General features: G+C 51.6%; 1 protein-coding gene across 1 annotated transcript in view; it reads left to right on the top strand.

The window, feature by feature from the left end:
- Positions 1–1,267: 1,267 nt before the first annotated feature.
- The window catches only part of LOC136715810 (cadherin-23), a 104,236-nt gene continuing 92,528 nt past the window's right edge, over positions 1,268–12,975 (top strand). The window contains exon 1 of the mRNA XM_066693188.1: positions 1,268–1,346. Coding sequence (XP_066549285.1) covers positions 1,268–1,346 — 79 coding nt within the window. The remainder of the gene's footprint in view (positions 1,347–12,975) is intronic.

Here is a 12,975-nt window from a genome sequence, read left to right as displayed (position 1 = left end):
GCGCTGCCCCCCCTGCCCGCCGTGCTGATAAACCTGTCGGTCTGTGTGGCAGCTCCCCTCACGCTGCCGTGTAAACCAACAGACACTGGAGGCGCCGGCACAGCCACGCACAGCTGTAACCGCCAGGGAAAGTTATTAAGCAGGTGCCATTGCTGCTTTAGATCAAGGCGTCTTGAGTTTGTAAAGCTGCAATATGCTTCTCTCTCTCTGTCTCTCTCACACACACACACTCTCTCTGTATCTCTATCTCTCACACTGACGCTCTCTCTTTCTGTATCTATATCTCTCAGATGCTCACACACTCTTTGTATCTCTCTCTCTCTGTATCTCACACTCCTTCTCTTCCTGTATCCCCTTCTCTCTTTATCTTTCTCTCTCACTCTCACCACACTCTCTCTGTCCCACTCTGTATCTCACACTCCCTCTTTCCCTGTATCCCCTTCTCTCTCTCTCTCTCTCTCTCTCTCTCTCTCTCTCTCAGAAGGCCCTGGTGCTTAATTGTGCCGGCTCGGCAGGCCCTCCCCGTGCTGTCTGTCGGTCTGAATTAGGCAGGAGAGGGATGTATTGGTTGTGCGCAGGATGAGAGACTGGGAGCCGCTAATCCACTGCAAATTGAAATAATAACTGGAGTCGCCTCTGAAACAGACTTTGCATTCAGAGGAGGACGGGGATCTCAGATCCTCTTATTAAATTGTGTAGACAGTACATTACCTTCGAAATTGAATATCCCGGATTAGAAGGATTTGCAAAGTGATGTTAAATATCTGCTAAGAGTAAGAACTTGCTAACTGAGTGAGGAGAGACCAAAAAGGAACTGTTTGATTATTATTATTCCTTTAATAATGAAGTTTAAACACATTTCTGCCGAAAAAGTCCACGTTGATTAATGACTTTGCTATTTCAGTGCAAATTTGATAAGAGGAGCGAGGGGCGCAGCACGGTGAGCTCCTGTTCAAAGTGCTGTGGAAATTATTCCCTCTTTCAAACAATCCCTACATCAAACCCCCTCGGGGGCTCAGTCTCACACCAGCCTGATCAAAGAGAAATCAGCTTCACTCTGTGTTCTCCCTTGTGTGTGTGAATGTTTATGTAGTAGAAATTATAATCCGTGTTCTATATGTTGTGTACCTGTGTGTGAGCGTGAGTGTGTGTGTGTGTGTGTGTGCGCGTGTGTCTGTGTGTGTTTGAGCCTGTGTTTACGCACATTTACGTCTGCATGTTCACGTGAGAGTTCGGTTCATCTCCATGTCCTTCTCTCTCCTCAGCCATGGCCTACAATCGACTGCCCTACTTCCTCAACTACTTCTTTGACAACTTCTTCCTGATCTACGAGGACACCCCTGTGGGTGAGTGTTTCCTCTTTGCAAGTTGTGTAAATGAACACACATGCACACGCACACGCACACACTCACACACTGACCTTTCACTGAGTTGCCCATTGCTGCTTTTCCTGTGAGTGAGGGTGCAATCCGGGCCATTGAAGCCGGATGTCCTTCAGCCTGGGGAGGGTGTGGTCTCTTGTGAGCCTGCGGTCTGTGTCGTGTTTGGGGGCCACGTCTGGGGGCCACGCCGAAGGCCCAGCATCGCTGCAGCTGCGTGGCATTTCCACACTGTTTGCATCAGCCTGTTAGGAACGGTATTCTGCGCACATTGCAGCTCCCGGGGGGGGGTTTGATCTCCCTATTTCAAGGAAGTGGGGAAAACAAATTCAGAAAAGGAGAATGAAACGCTCCGAGTGTTGCCAAGTACACTGCGTCCCTCCGAACCCCCCCTCCCCGCCGCCCGCCTCTCTCTCAGAGCCAGAGAACAAGGGGCCGACACAGCGGGGCTCCTGAAGACAGGGCTGCTCACTGCGAGGAGCTGCTTTCCAGGATTTCTTGTTCTGAGGGCTGGGCACGCCGTCTGCGTTCAACAACCCCCCCCGTCCCCCCCGGTGCACGCAGTTCTGGCACACTGACACACACGGCTGAGTGCTGAGATCCGACTCCTTCAGCTTCTGTGTGTTTCTGTCTGAAGGAGTCCTAAATGTTTAACCTATAAATTAGTCTGAGCACCTGCCCTGCGCCCTTGGGCATCTTCAGACACACTGACACACAGACATGCTGACTGACTGATACACAGACATGCTGACTGACTGACTGGCACACTGATTGACTGACACACTGACTGACTGAATGACTGGCACACTGATTGACTGACACACTGACTGACTGAATGACTGACACACTGATTGACTGACACATTGACTGACCGACTGACTGGCACACTGACTGACTGACTGACTGTAACACTGATTGACTGACACATTGACTGACCGACTGACTGGCACACTGACTGACTGACACACAGACATACTGACTGACACATTGACTGACTGACTGACTGGCACATTGATTGACTGACACACTGACTGACTGACACACTGACTGACTGACACACAGACTGACTGACACACTGATTGACTGACACATTGACTGACCGACTGAGTGGCACACTGTCTGACTGACACACTGACTGACTGGCACACTGATTGACTGACACACAGACAAACTGACTGACACACTGACTGACTGACACACTGATTGACTGACACATTGACTGACCGACTGACTGGCACACTGACTGACTGACTGACTGACACACTGATTGACTGACACATTGACTGACCGACTGACTGGCACACTGACTGACTGACACACAGACATACTGACTGACACATTGACTGACTGACTGACTGGCACATTGATTGACTGACACACAGACTGACTGACACACTGATTGACTGACACATTGACTGACCGACTGAGTGGCACACTGTCTGACTGACACACTGACTGACTGGCACACTGATTGACTGACACACAGACAAACTGACTGACACACTGACTGACTGACACACTGATTGACTGACACATTGACTGACCGACTGACTGGCACACCGACTGACTGACACACAGACTGACTGACACACTGATTGACTGACACGCTGACTGACCGACTGACTGGCACACCGACTGACTGACACACTGACTGACTGACACACTGACACACTAATTGACTGACATGCTGACTGTCCGACTGACTGACACGCTGACTGACCGACTGACTGACACACTGACTGCCTGAAATACAAACTGACGGACCAATACACAGACTGATACTCAGACTGACTGCTTGACTGGGTTGTAGTGGAGGCGCACAGTTTCTCCGCATCGTTGCCCCCAGCCCCCAAGGGAGCCAGCCATGCAGGTAAGTTGGGGACGGGGGTGCGCTGGCAGAGTTGCAGTTCTCCTGCTGCGAGTGTCAGTAATGTGATCAATCTCCCCAGTGTAGCGGCGCTCGGTCCGCAGACCCTCGCAGCGGAGCAGGTGAGCCGGCCGCGGTGGGGGGGTGTGGGAGAGCCGGCCGGGTGACGGCGTCGCAGTCTCGGAGCGTCTCCCCGTGTTCGGCGGCGCGGTGATTGACAGGGTAATTTGTGAAGCGCCAGATTTTCATTAGCTATGCAGTTGTGTCAGATGCCATTAAACCACTGAAGGCTTTTTGGCTGATCTCTTCCCGCGCGTCCTTCATCACCACGCCACCCCCCCACCCCGCCGTCGTGATGGAGAGACAGCGATGCTCAGTGACAGCTTTAATTTAAAGGTGTTAGACTGGCAGCCGTGGAGAGTGCCGGGGCTGGGAAGTGCCGGAGACAGCTTTATTACGCGCCGATACATGGGCGCTCCTCACCACCGAGGGCCAGTTGGCTGTGAAGTGCAGTTTACTACACTTCAACAATACGGGTGGGGGGGCACGACATGGGTAGGACCAGGGTGTGAAGAGGTGCCAGAGACCCCCCCCCTGCTCACTGGCACTGAGGCCTGGCCCGGTGCGGTTCTGAGTAGGTTAGTGCTCTGTCTCCCATCGCTGCGCTACAGACTTCCTGCGGCCAACTGTGCTTCAGCCGGGCCTCTGCCGTGTGGGGCTCTGCCATGGCGTGCGGTGGGCTCTGGCGTGTGGGGCTCTGCCATGGTGTGCGTTGGGCCCTGGTGTGTGGTGGGCTCTAGCGTCGGTGGGCTCTGCCATGGCGTGCGGTGGGCTCTGGCGTGTGGGGCTCTGCCATGGTGTGCGGTGGGCCCTGGCGTGCGGTGTGCTCTGGCGTCGGTGGGCTCTGCCATGGCGTGCGGTGGGCTCTGGCGTGTCGGGCTCTGCCATGGTGTGCGGTGGGCTCTGGCGTGGGGGACTCATGTGGCACACACAGCACAGGATGCTAGCCCTGGCATGAGCAATCACAGCTCTGCTTCCTCGGGAGTCGACTGGCCCAGTTAGCAGGATATATCTTGGCAATCTCTTGCACAACGTGTATCGCTCCTGCAGTTCTGCACCCCCACGTGTTCGCCAGCACTGCCATTGTTCGGGCCGCTCTGCTGCGGGGGCTGCGTCTGGGGGGACGCGGCGCAGTTTGTTTATGACAGGGAGGCGCGATGCTATCAGGCCGCTGTGTGTCTCGGCACAATATGCAATTTAAGAAGAAGCCCTAAAGAATGCGTGCTGACGCGAGGGTCCCGGTTTACATTAAGTGTCGTTAATTGTGTTTATTATTTAATGGGATCCGACGTGTAATTAACTCTCCGTGCACAGCCGCGCAGCTTGTGATTAATTACTCCGATGCTCGAAATTTCTTTCAGTTTCCCCCCTTTTGTATAAAGTGCCTTGTTGCTGGAAACTATTTTCGTATTATTTTCCAAACTTCTCTGTTTGTGTTACTGTCCTGGGGCGGGAGGCGTCCATGGAGTGTGCAGGGCGCTCTGGGAATATTAATACTTACTGTGACTAATGACCTTAGTACCTGCTTTTATAGCAAAACCTGTTTCAAGAGCTACAAGCATTTGGCTTTATGTCTGTGTGTCATTGTGTCTCTTTGTCTCTCTGTGTGTTTTAAAGTACAGGTTTGAGTGGGTAGCATGTGCAGCTGTGGTTTGCAGTTTCTGTAAATATTATTATTATGCATTGTGTGAATGCTCTTGAGTCCTCGGGGGGGTCACATGTCTCTTGGGGTGCACCATGCAGGAATCCCACTGAGATCATTCACACGGCTCGTCTGTGCAGAGCCCTGTGGAGTGGAAGGCGTGTCTTGCGTGTCGTCAGAAGTTCAGTTTCTTGAATGGATTCGCTGTTTATTTATTTATTTATCCATTCGATTGTTTTTTGTCAGTTCATCGTGTCCCAAGCATTCGACCAAACAAACAGCCAGCATCACTGCTGGGAATGAACGGCTCCAGGGCGGGAGTGTGTGTCTCGGAGCGGTTGCTGCGGCGCTGGGAGAGAAGGCCAGTCTGTCTGCAGCTGCAGTGTTGTCCCATCACTGTGGGACTAGTCTGTGTGACGGTGTGGCGGAGCTCCTGATGTAGACCCTGTGCTGGTTCCATGATTACTCTCTTTCTATTTAATTTTCCTCCCTTTTCTCATGTGAATCTCAGCTGAGGTCTCTGCAGTCGTTGCTCAAGTCCTGCCAGGAGCTGCCAGCTGCCAGTGTCGGTGCAGTGCATATTAGAGATCACTAATCTGTCTCTCACTGCAGTGCAGGGCTCGGTGCTGGGTAGTGTAGTGTAGTGCAGCTCGGTGCTGTGTAGTGTAGTGTAGCTCAGTGCTGTGTAGTGTAGTGTAGCTCAGTGCTGTGTAGTGTAGTGTAGCTCAGGGCAGGGCTTGGTGCTGTGTAGTGTAGTGTTGCTCAGTGCTGTGTAGTTCAGCACAGTGCAACATGATTGCTATGAGTCAGTCTTTGCCAAGACAGAGCAACACCTGCAGACCTGCTGCCCTGTGAAGTCTCAGTGCTGCGGGCGGCGTGACTCACCAGCCCCGACACTGCTGTCAGATCGGCAGCCCAACAATGTACACAACACTGACACCTCGGCCCTGTACGCAACCGGAGAAAAGGACAACACGCTGTTCCAGACAGGAGTGCTCCCTCACTTCATTGAGAGATTGTCTAAACTTAGATCAAAGACTTCTAGTCAAGACAGAAAACAGGAGACACTTCTTCACACAGAGAGGCGTCACAATCTGAACAAACTCCCCAGCGATGTGGCTGAAGAGACAATTTGTGAACATTCAAAAACAGACTGGATAGGATCCTTGATCACTGAGTTATTAATGGACACCAAACGAGCACCGTGGGGCGAATGGCCTCCTGTCGATTGGACACTGTCTCATATTCTAAATATTTAACTCTGCATATGTAGCAGGTGAATCCTGTGTCTGTTTAGTCGGCACACAGAGAGTTGAATGTCTCGTTCTCTCAGAAATGTTTTTTCCGGTATTTTTCCCACTTCTCTCAGGGCTGTAGCGCACTGCCTCTCCCTCTATTGCCGGTGTAAAGGTTAAGCGACTCAAGTTGTGGGTTCGTTGGCTTTTTCCGGTTGTTTTTTCAGGCTGAGCGCGTGCTGTGTGTAAACTCCAGCTCTGACACCTATTTATCTGGAGAAACGGCAGCCAGGTGAGGTTTTTAATTTCAGAGGGGTGTCTTGGATGCCCGCAGTGAATGTGCTATAATGTGTTGCCTATGGAGAGCACCAGCCCGCGCCAAGCTCTGATAACGTATCGCAGTGCTGCACGCTCACGACAACGCAGGCCCAGCTCTCCGTACGGGAGTCGCAGAGCCAGCGGCTGCTTCTCTCACTTTCCAGTACAGCTTCAGAGAGCGTGCGAGAGGCAAGGTGAGGAGGGAAGAGCTGCAGCTGAATTCAGATGATGGAGATGGGAAGAAATACAGGAGACGGAGATGGAAAGGCAGAGAGAGGGAGACAGTGAGAAAGAGAGACAGAGACAGTGTGAGAGGGAGAGAGAGAGAACGACAGACACACAGTGTGAAAGAGAGAGACAGATAGGGACTGTTAATTGCACCCTGCCACCGTGCTCCCTCGGTCCCTCGTCCTCACGCCGACCCCAGCCATCCGCCGCAGCGTCGAACCCACGGGGGCTCTTCCACTGTAGCGTTCCTACTTTTTTTTTTCTCCCTTTCTCTCTCTCCCTCCTGGAAATATTGTTTTACACGGTTCAGTGGCAAACACAAACACACCATCCATCACTGTGCTGCATATCATTTACAGTAAGCTGCAGCCCGGCGCGCCGTGTCCGCCGTGCGTGTCTCCCCGGTGGCAGGGTGTGGAGGCAGGAGGCCGGGCAGGCAAGCGGCAGCCTCTTCTATAATTCAGGAGGTGCTGACAGCCATGGGGTGACGGGGGTGGAAGAGGAGAGCGGAGTTATGTCACAGGGCAAGGGCAGCCTGGCGCTGAGGGAGGCCACGGGCAGCCCTGCAGCACACCGGTGTCAGGCACAGGATGAAAGGCCTGAGCAGCATCGAGGAGACACTGGGAGGCAGCAGCAGAGAGAAGGGATGAGAGAGAGTCTGAGAGAGAGAGGGAGTTGGAGAGTGAGGAGAGCGAGTCGGAGGAAGGCATATCAAACGAAGCCGGAGAAAGCCTTTGATGGAGAGTGTGCTGAGAGTGAGAGGGTGGCAGACGGATATGACAGCAGAGAGAGGAAGGGAGGAAAAATTGGGAGAGAGGATGAGAGATAATATAGCTGAGATGGAGAGGGGGAGGGAAGCAGACTTATATCCAAGTGGGGGAAGATGGGGAGGGAGGGAGGGAAGTGAATAAGAAAGAGAGAGAAGAGCAACTTGACATTTTAGCAGAGAACGAGAGAGAGAGAGAGAGAGCGCCAGTGCAGAGTCTTTTCATATCGCAGGCCCTGAGCGCGAGGGTAGGGAGAATCTCACACAGCGCAGAGTGAATGTCAGGCCGTGGCGGACCGCATTGAATGCATAAGTGAGCCAACAGGAAGCTCCTACTGAGTGTCTCGATATGGGATTGAGAAGCACAGGTCTAGTTCGTCTCTCGGTGCCGTGTGTTTCGCAAGTGGGTGGCGCAGCGGGCTGGTTCCTCCTGCAGGTGAGGGCGTGCCGTTCTCTCTCATGGATGGGTCCGAAGGGGAAGAGGGGAGAGGAGAGAGGGGAGGAATGCTCAGGGCTCTAGAGGACGATGCAGACAATGCCTTGGTTACCTCTCCAAGGAACCACAGTCACCCCTGCCCTCTCAATTCTACGGGGTAACCAGGGAGGTGCTCCACATGGACAGGAGTCCTGTATTGTGTGTGTGCATGCGCCCCCCCCCCCCACACCCTGGCTGTCAGCTCTCCTCAGAAACGAGGCCTCAGGTCTCAGCAAAACCAGAGAGCAGTTAAAACAGTGACAGAAGTGCCTGCCTGTGCTGATGTATTCCCCAGACTGCGACCTTGAGACACTCAGCCTTGTGAAGGCTTTACGACACGAAGAGCTGCTGTCCCCCGCAGAGGGGGTGCGCACACAGCACAGGCCACTAAGGGCGTCAACCACAGCGTCCCGGCGTGGACAATCCAAGAGGACAGGCCAGGTCTCCCAGTCTTAAGAGCTCTTGATGTCCTCAGTTGGCGTGTTTAGATCCCCCCTTTTCTCCTCTGTGACGTGCTTCCCTGGAATTGAACACGGAACAAGTCGCATGATTGTGTGTTCCTGAAGCGAGATGGGGGTGGGGGGGCAGGAAGCCCAGTCCAGGGTGTGCGGAAGCAGTTTATTTTTAATTATTGCCAAACGCAGCTCTTCTGTGTGTGTGTGTGTGTTTATTAGTGCAATAGTATGAGTGTGTGTGAGAGAGAGAGAGAGAGAGAGAGAGAGTGAGCTAGCATACCTGCACATATTCTCCAGACACAGCAGCACCCTGTCCAGCAATGGCACACATTTTGAAATCCACAATGTTTTTCTCTGCTTTTTTGCTTTTTTTTTAGTTTTTTGTCCGTAACACTGCATTTCTTTCTCTCTCTCTCTCTCTCTCTCTCTCTCTCTCTCTCTCTCTCTCTCACACACACACACAGGGGTAACCTTTGTAGTATGATGAACTCATATGAGCATAATATGTCTCCCTTGTAAATGCAGAAAAATATGTACATTTGATCGAGTTTGCTACGGCTTCTAGCCTTAGGTGGGGTTTTCTGTCGTCCGGGTGCTGAAGGGTTAAGCAGCGGTGCCGTCGAGCTTTTCTGAAGTGAGTGAGAGCCGGAGGAGCTTGGAGTTGAACCGATTGTGCAGGTGCGCTCCGTGCTGCGCTTAGTGCTTTATTGCAGCCAAGGGGAGGATGCACCTTCCTGTAATTGAAAGCCTGGTGGTGGGTAGTAGGGCCCAGGGGATGGGATGTGTGGAGAGAGACGCTCCATCTTCACACGCTGTTATCCCTGCCTGTTAACAGCACTTTTACTCCTATACTGGGCTTTTTACAGGCAGGATCGGGAGGTATTTCTCACACACACACACACACACACACACACACACACACACATACACACGCACTCTCACAGTTACACACACACACACACACACACACACACACACACACAGACATCCTGCCACAGCCCCTCAGCTTTAACGGTCGCGGTAAGTACTACACTTGTAACACACTGTAACAATTACACCTGGATCAGTTAAGCGGTTAATTAGGTAAATATATTAATCCATCTGGAATACTGTGTACAGTTCTGGGCTCCACACTTCAAGAAAGATATCGCTGCTCTAGAGGCAGTTCAGAGGAGAGCAACCAGACTTATTCCAGGTCTGAAGGGAATGTCCTACTGAGAGACTGAGGAACTGAACCTTCTCACCCTGGAACAGAGGAGACTTGATCCAAGTCTTCAAAATCATGAAGGGCATCGACCACATCAAACCAGAGGAGCTTTTCCAGATCAGCAGGGACACACGCACCCGGGGACACAAATGGAAATTGGGCTTCAAGGCATTCAAGACAGAAAACAGGAGACACTTCTTCACACAGAGAGGCGTCACAATCTGAACAAACTCCCCAGCGATGTGGCTGAAGAGACAATTTGGGAACATTCAAAAACAGACTGGATAGGATCCTTGATCACTTAGTTATTAATGGACACCAAACGAGCACGATGGGGCCAATGGCCTCCTCTCGACTGTACACTTTATGTTCATTAATAAATAATCATAATAATATATATATGTGTGTTCTTTACATGTATTAGGAGAATGCCAATAAATAAACAGTAATGTGTGGAGCTCCTTTGAAACAGTCTTGTATCTGTTCTTCTTTTCTTTTCTTCCAAGCCGCTTCACTGTCAGTAATGCCTGTGTATAAACACCACCATCAGACAGTGCAATTATAGTGATGCCACAAATCGCACCGAGTAATGAAGGCGGGGGCTTTATTCATTACAAGTACTTATTTATTTTTCTATCGGGTAGCGGTGTTACATCACAGCGATCAGCACAGGTGGACAACGCTTTCTTTCAGAAAAACAATCAATTACACATCGAAACAATCTGTCTATAATCAGGCTTTGATAATCAAACCGGGCTGTCTAAAGCAGACTCGTTTCGTGCGAGACTGATGTAAGATAATATAAATGTAACCCAAACCGGCCACATTGTCCCTCACTAGATACACCGCGACAACCGTAACCAGGTAATTAACACCGACAGCGGCTCCGGTGCGCATCACATTTCACGCTAATTGCCGCGGAGAGAGAACTGCCCCGACAATTACGCTGAGGTGCTGTGTGTGTCACTAAGAGGGGGATAGGCGTCCCACGCAGGAAGTGTCACAGGAAGTGCGTTGGAAAGCAGGGAGTTTGGGAAATGAGATCCCCTGAGCAGCGGCAGTTCAGTGTGTCGTTTTCCCAGAGTAATGCTGGAGTTTGTACAGCGCCCGTAAAGTAGTGTCAAGACTGGAGTGCTGCATCGGAGGAGGGAGTGGTGGAGGAAGGATGGGGGGATGAGAGGGAGGTGGGGGGGGCACTGATGACTGTGATTGGCCAGGTGTGAGCAGCCAGAGATACGCCAGCACCCCCCCACCACCTTCCCTCACTGGCTTTATCTCCAGGTGTGCCGTGTGCGATACCTGGCAGAGGCACGGAGGGCAGCAAACCTTTAAATTGACTTTCTCACATCAGCGGCTGCTTCCAGCGAGACGTGTGTGTGTTTGTGCATCTCTGCTCGTGTGTTTGTGTTTGGATAGAATTTGTAGGATCTTTGTAAGTGTATGTGTGTGTGTGTGTGTCTGTACACTTCTGTGTGGTGGGGATCCTGTTTCCACCCGTGGATGTAAAAGGTGTTGTATGCGTTCAGTGCTTTCTTAACCTTAGGATTCAAGTATGATATGCTATGAGTTGTGTATTAATTATTATAAGCTGATGGTTAATGATCTGATGTAGCTTACATGGGTACAGCAGCAACATCTTACTGGATTTGAACCCATGACACACAAAGTACACAAAGCTAGAGCCCTGACCTCTACTCTGCTGTGTGCCGTCCCTATCCACGCAGTTTCCCCTGAACGGGTCTTCCCAGTGTGCGGATTGCGAGTCCTGCGTCAGAGGGCAGGTGGTGTTTTAAGGTGATTCAGCTTTGCTTGAGAATAAGAACATAAGAGAGTGTCCAATCGAGAGGAAAAACCCCACACTGGATCCCCCCGGCTTCTTCAAAATATAACCCCCCTTCAACAGCACTCAAACTAAACACAGGATTCACCTGCTATGTATGCAGAGTAAAATATTTAGAACATAGGACAGTGTCCAATCGAGAGGAGCCCATTCGCCCCATCGTGCTCGTTTGGTGTCCATTAATAACTCAGTGATCAAGGATCCTATCCAGTCTGTTTTTGAATGTTCCCAAATTGTCTCTTCAGCCACATCGCTGGGGAGTTTGTTCAGATTGTGACGCCTCTCTGTGTGAAGAAGTGTCTCCTGTTTTCTGTCTTGAATGCCTTGAAGCCCAATTTCCATTTGTGTCCCCGGGTGCGTGTGTCCCTGCTGATCTGGAAAAGCTCCTCTGGTTTGATGTGGTCGATGTCATTCATGATTTTGAAGACTTGGATCAAGTCCCCACATAGTCTCCTCTGTTCCAGGGTGAAAAGGTTCAGTTCCTCAGTCTCTCAGTAGGACTTTCCCTTCAGACCTGGAATAAGTCTGGTTGCTCTCCTTTGAACTGCCTCTAGAGCAGCGATATCTTTCCTAAAGTGTGGAGTAAACGCCCCTGTGGCTGCCCCTGCATTATCACTGTGCCGTATGCCAAGCCGCAGGCCGGAGAGACGTCCAGCACGTGGTGACGCAGCGCCCCCGCGAGGCTTCGCTCACACAACTCTCAGTTTGGGAGGTTTCTTTCTGTGCTGAAAGGTTAGCGCGTCCTTCGCCTGAAAGCTGACATTTGTTCTCATAAAGGGCACCACATAGTTGCCAGGCAGGATTAATTGACAAGACGGTGGATTCGCTCGGGTTTTCTGTGAGGAGCACTTACAAACTCCTCTCTCTCTCTCTCTCTACTGGTCCTTCCTCACCCGTCACTATATTGTAATTAGATTGTCAGTTCTGTGGTAATCTACATGATAGCCCCCGTACACGTCTCACGGGTTCCTTGAGTCCACCTGCTGGCCCGGAGCAGCGGGGGGGGCTGTAGAGGAGTGCAGAGTGGTAGAGGAAGGTGTCAGGGTGGCCATGGCTGTCGTGGGCAACAACGGGCACGACGCCACCCTGTTGTGTAGTGGCTGAGGCAGTGTGTTGTACAAGTTGCTCAGAATCCAAAAACACCTGATACTATCTGAAATAGTTTTTGTGTTTAGTTGCTCACTCCACTCGAGCAGAAGCCTCCTGGTCTCCTGAAATGATTTCCCAAAGCAGCAGCCGGGATAATGTGTGCATCCGTGTTATCCACCTACTCCCCAGGCTCACACCACCCCTCTCAGCCTCTGGCGATGGAGCAGAAGTCCTGAAAAAAGCATCTGAGAAAGAGGGAGCCGGTGTCCTTGTCTTTCATTGTGGGGCTCAGCGGTGGTGGACCACCATCTGTAATTGAGATTAAAACTCTCACCTGCGCCATGAGAAGAGTGCCGAAGTTGTGTTCATTGAATCCCGAGTCGGAGCGCCGTTTGTGTCGGGGAAACTAAATGC

The sequence above is a fragment of the Amia ocellicauda genome, chromosome 20, assembly GCF_036373705.1.
Source record: "Amia ocellicauda isolate fAmiCal2 chromosome 20, fAmiCal2.hap1, whole genome shotgun sequence".
Lineage (NCBI taxonomy): Eukaryota > Metazoa > Chordata > Actinopteri > Amiiformes > Amiidae > Amia > Amia ocellicauda.
Note: the sequence above shows the minus strand (reverse complement) of the source record. Positions and strands in the feature narration are given on the sequence as shown.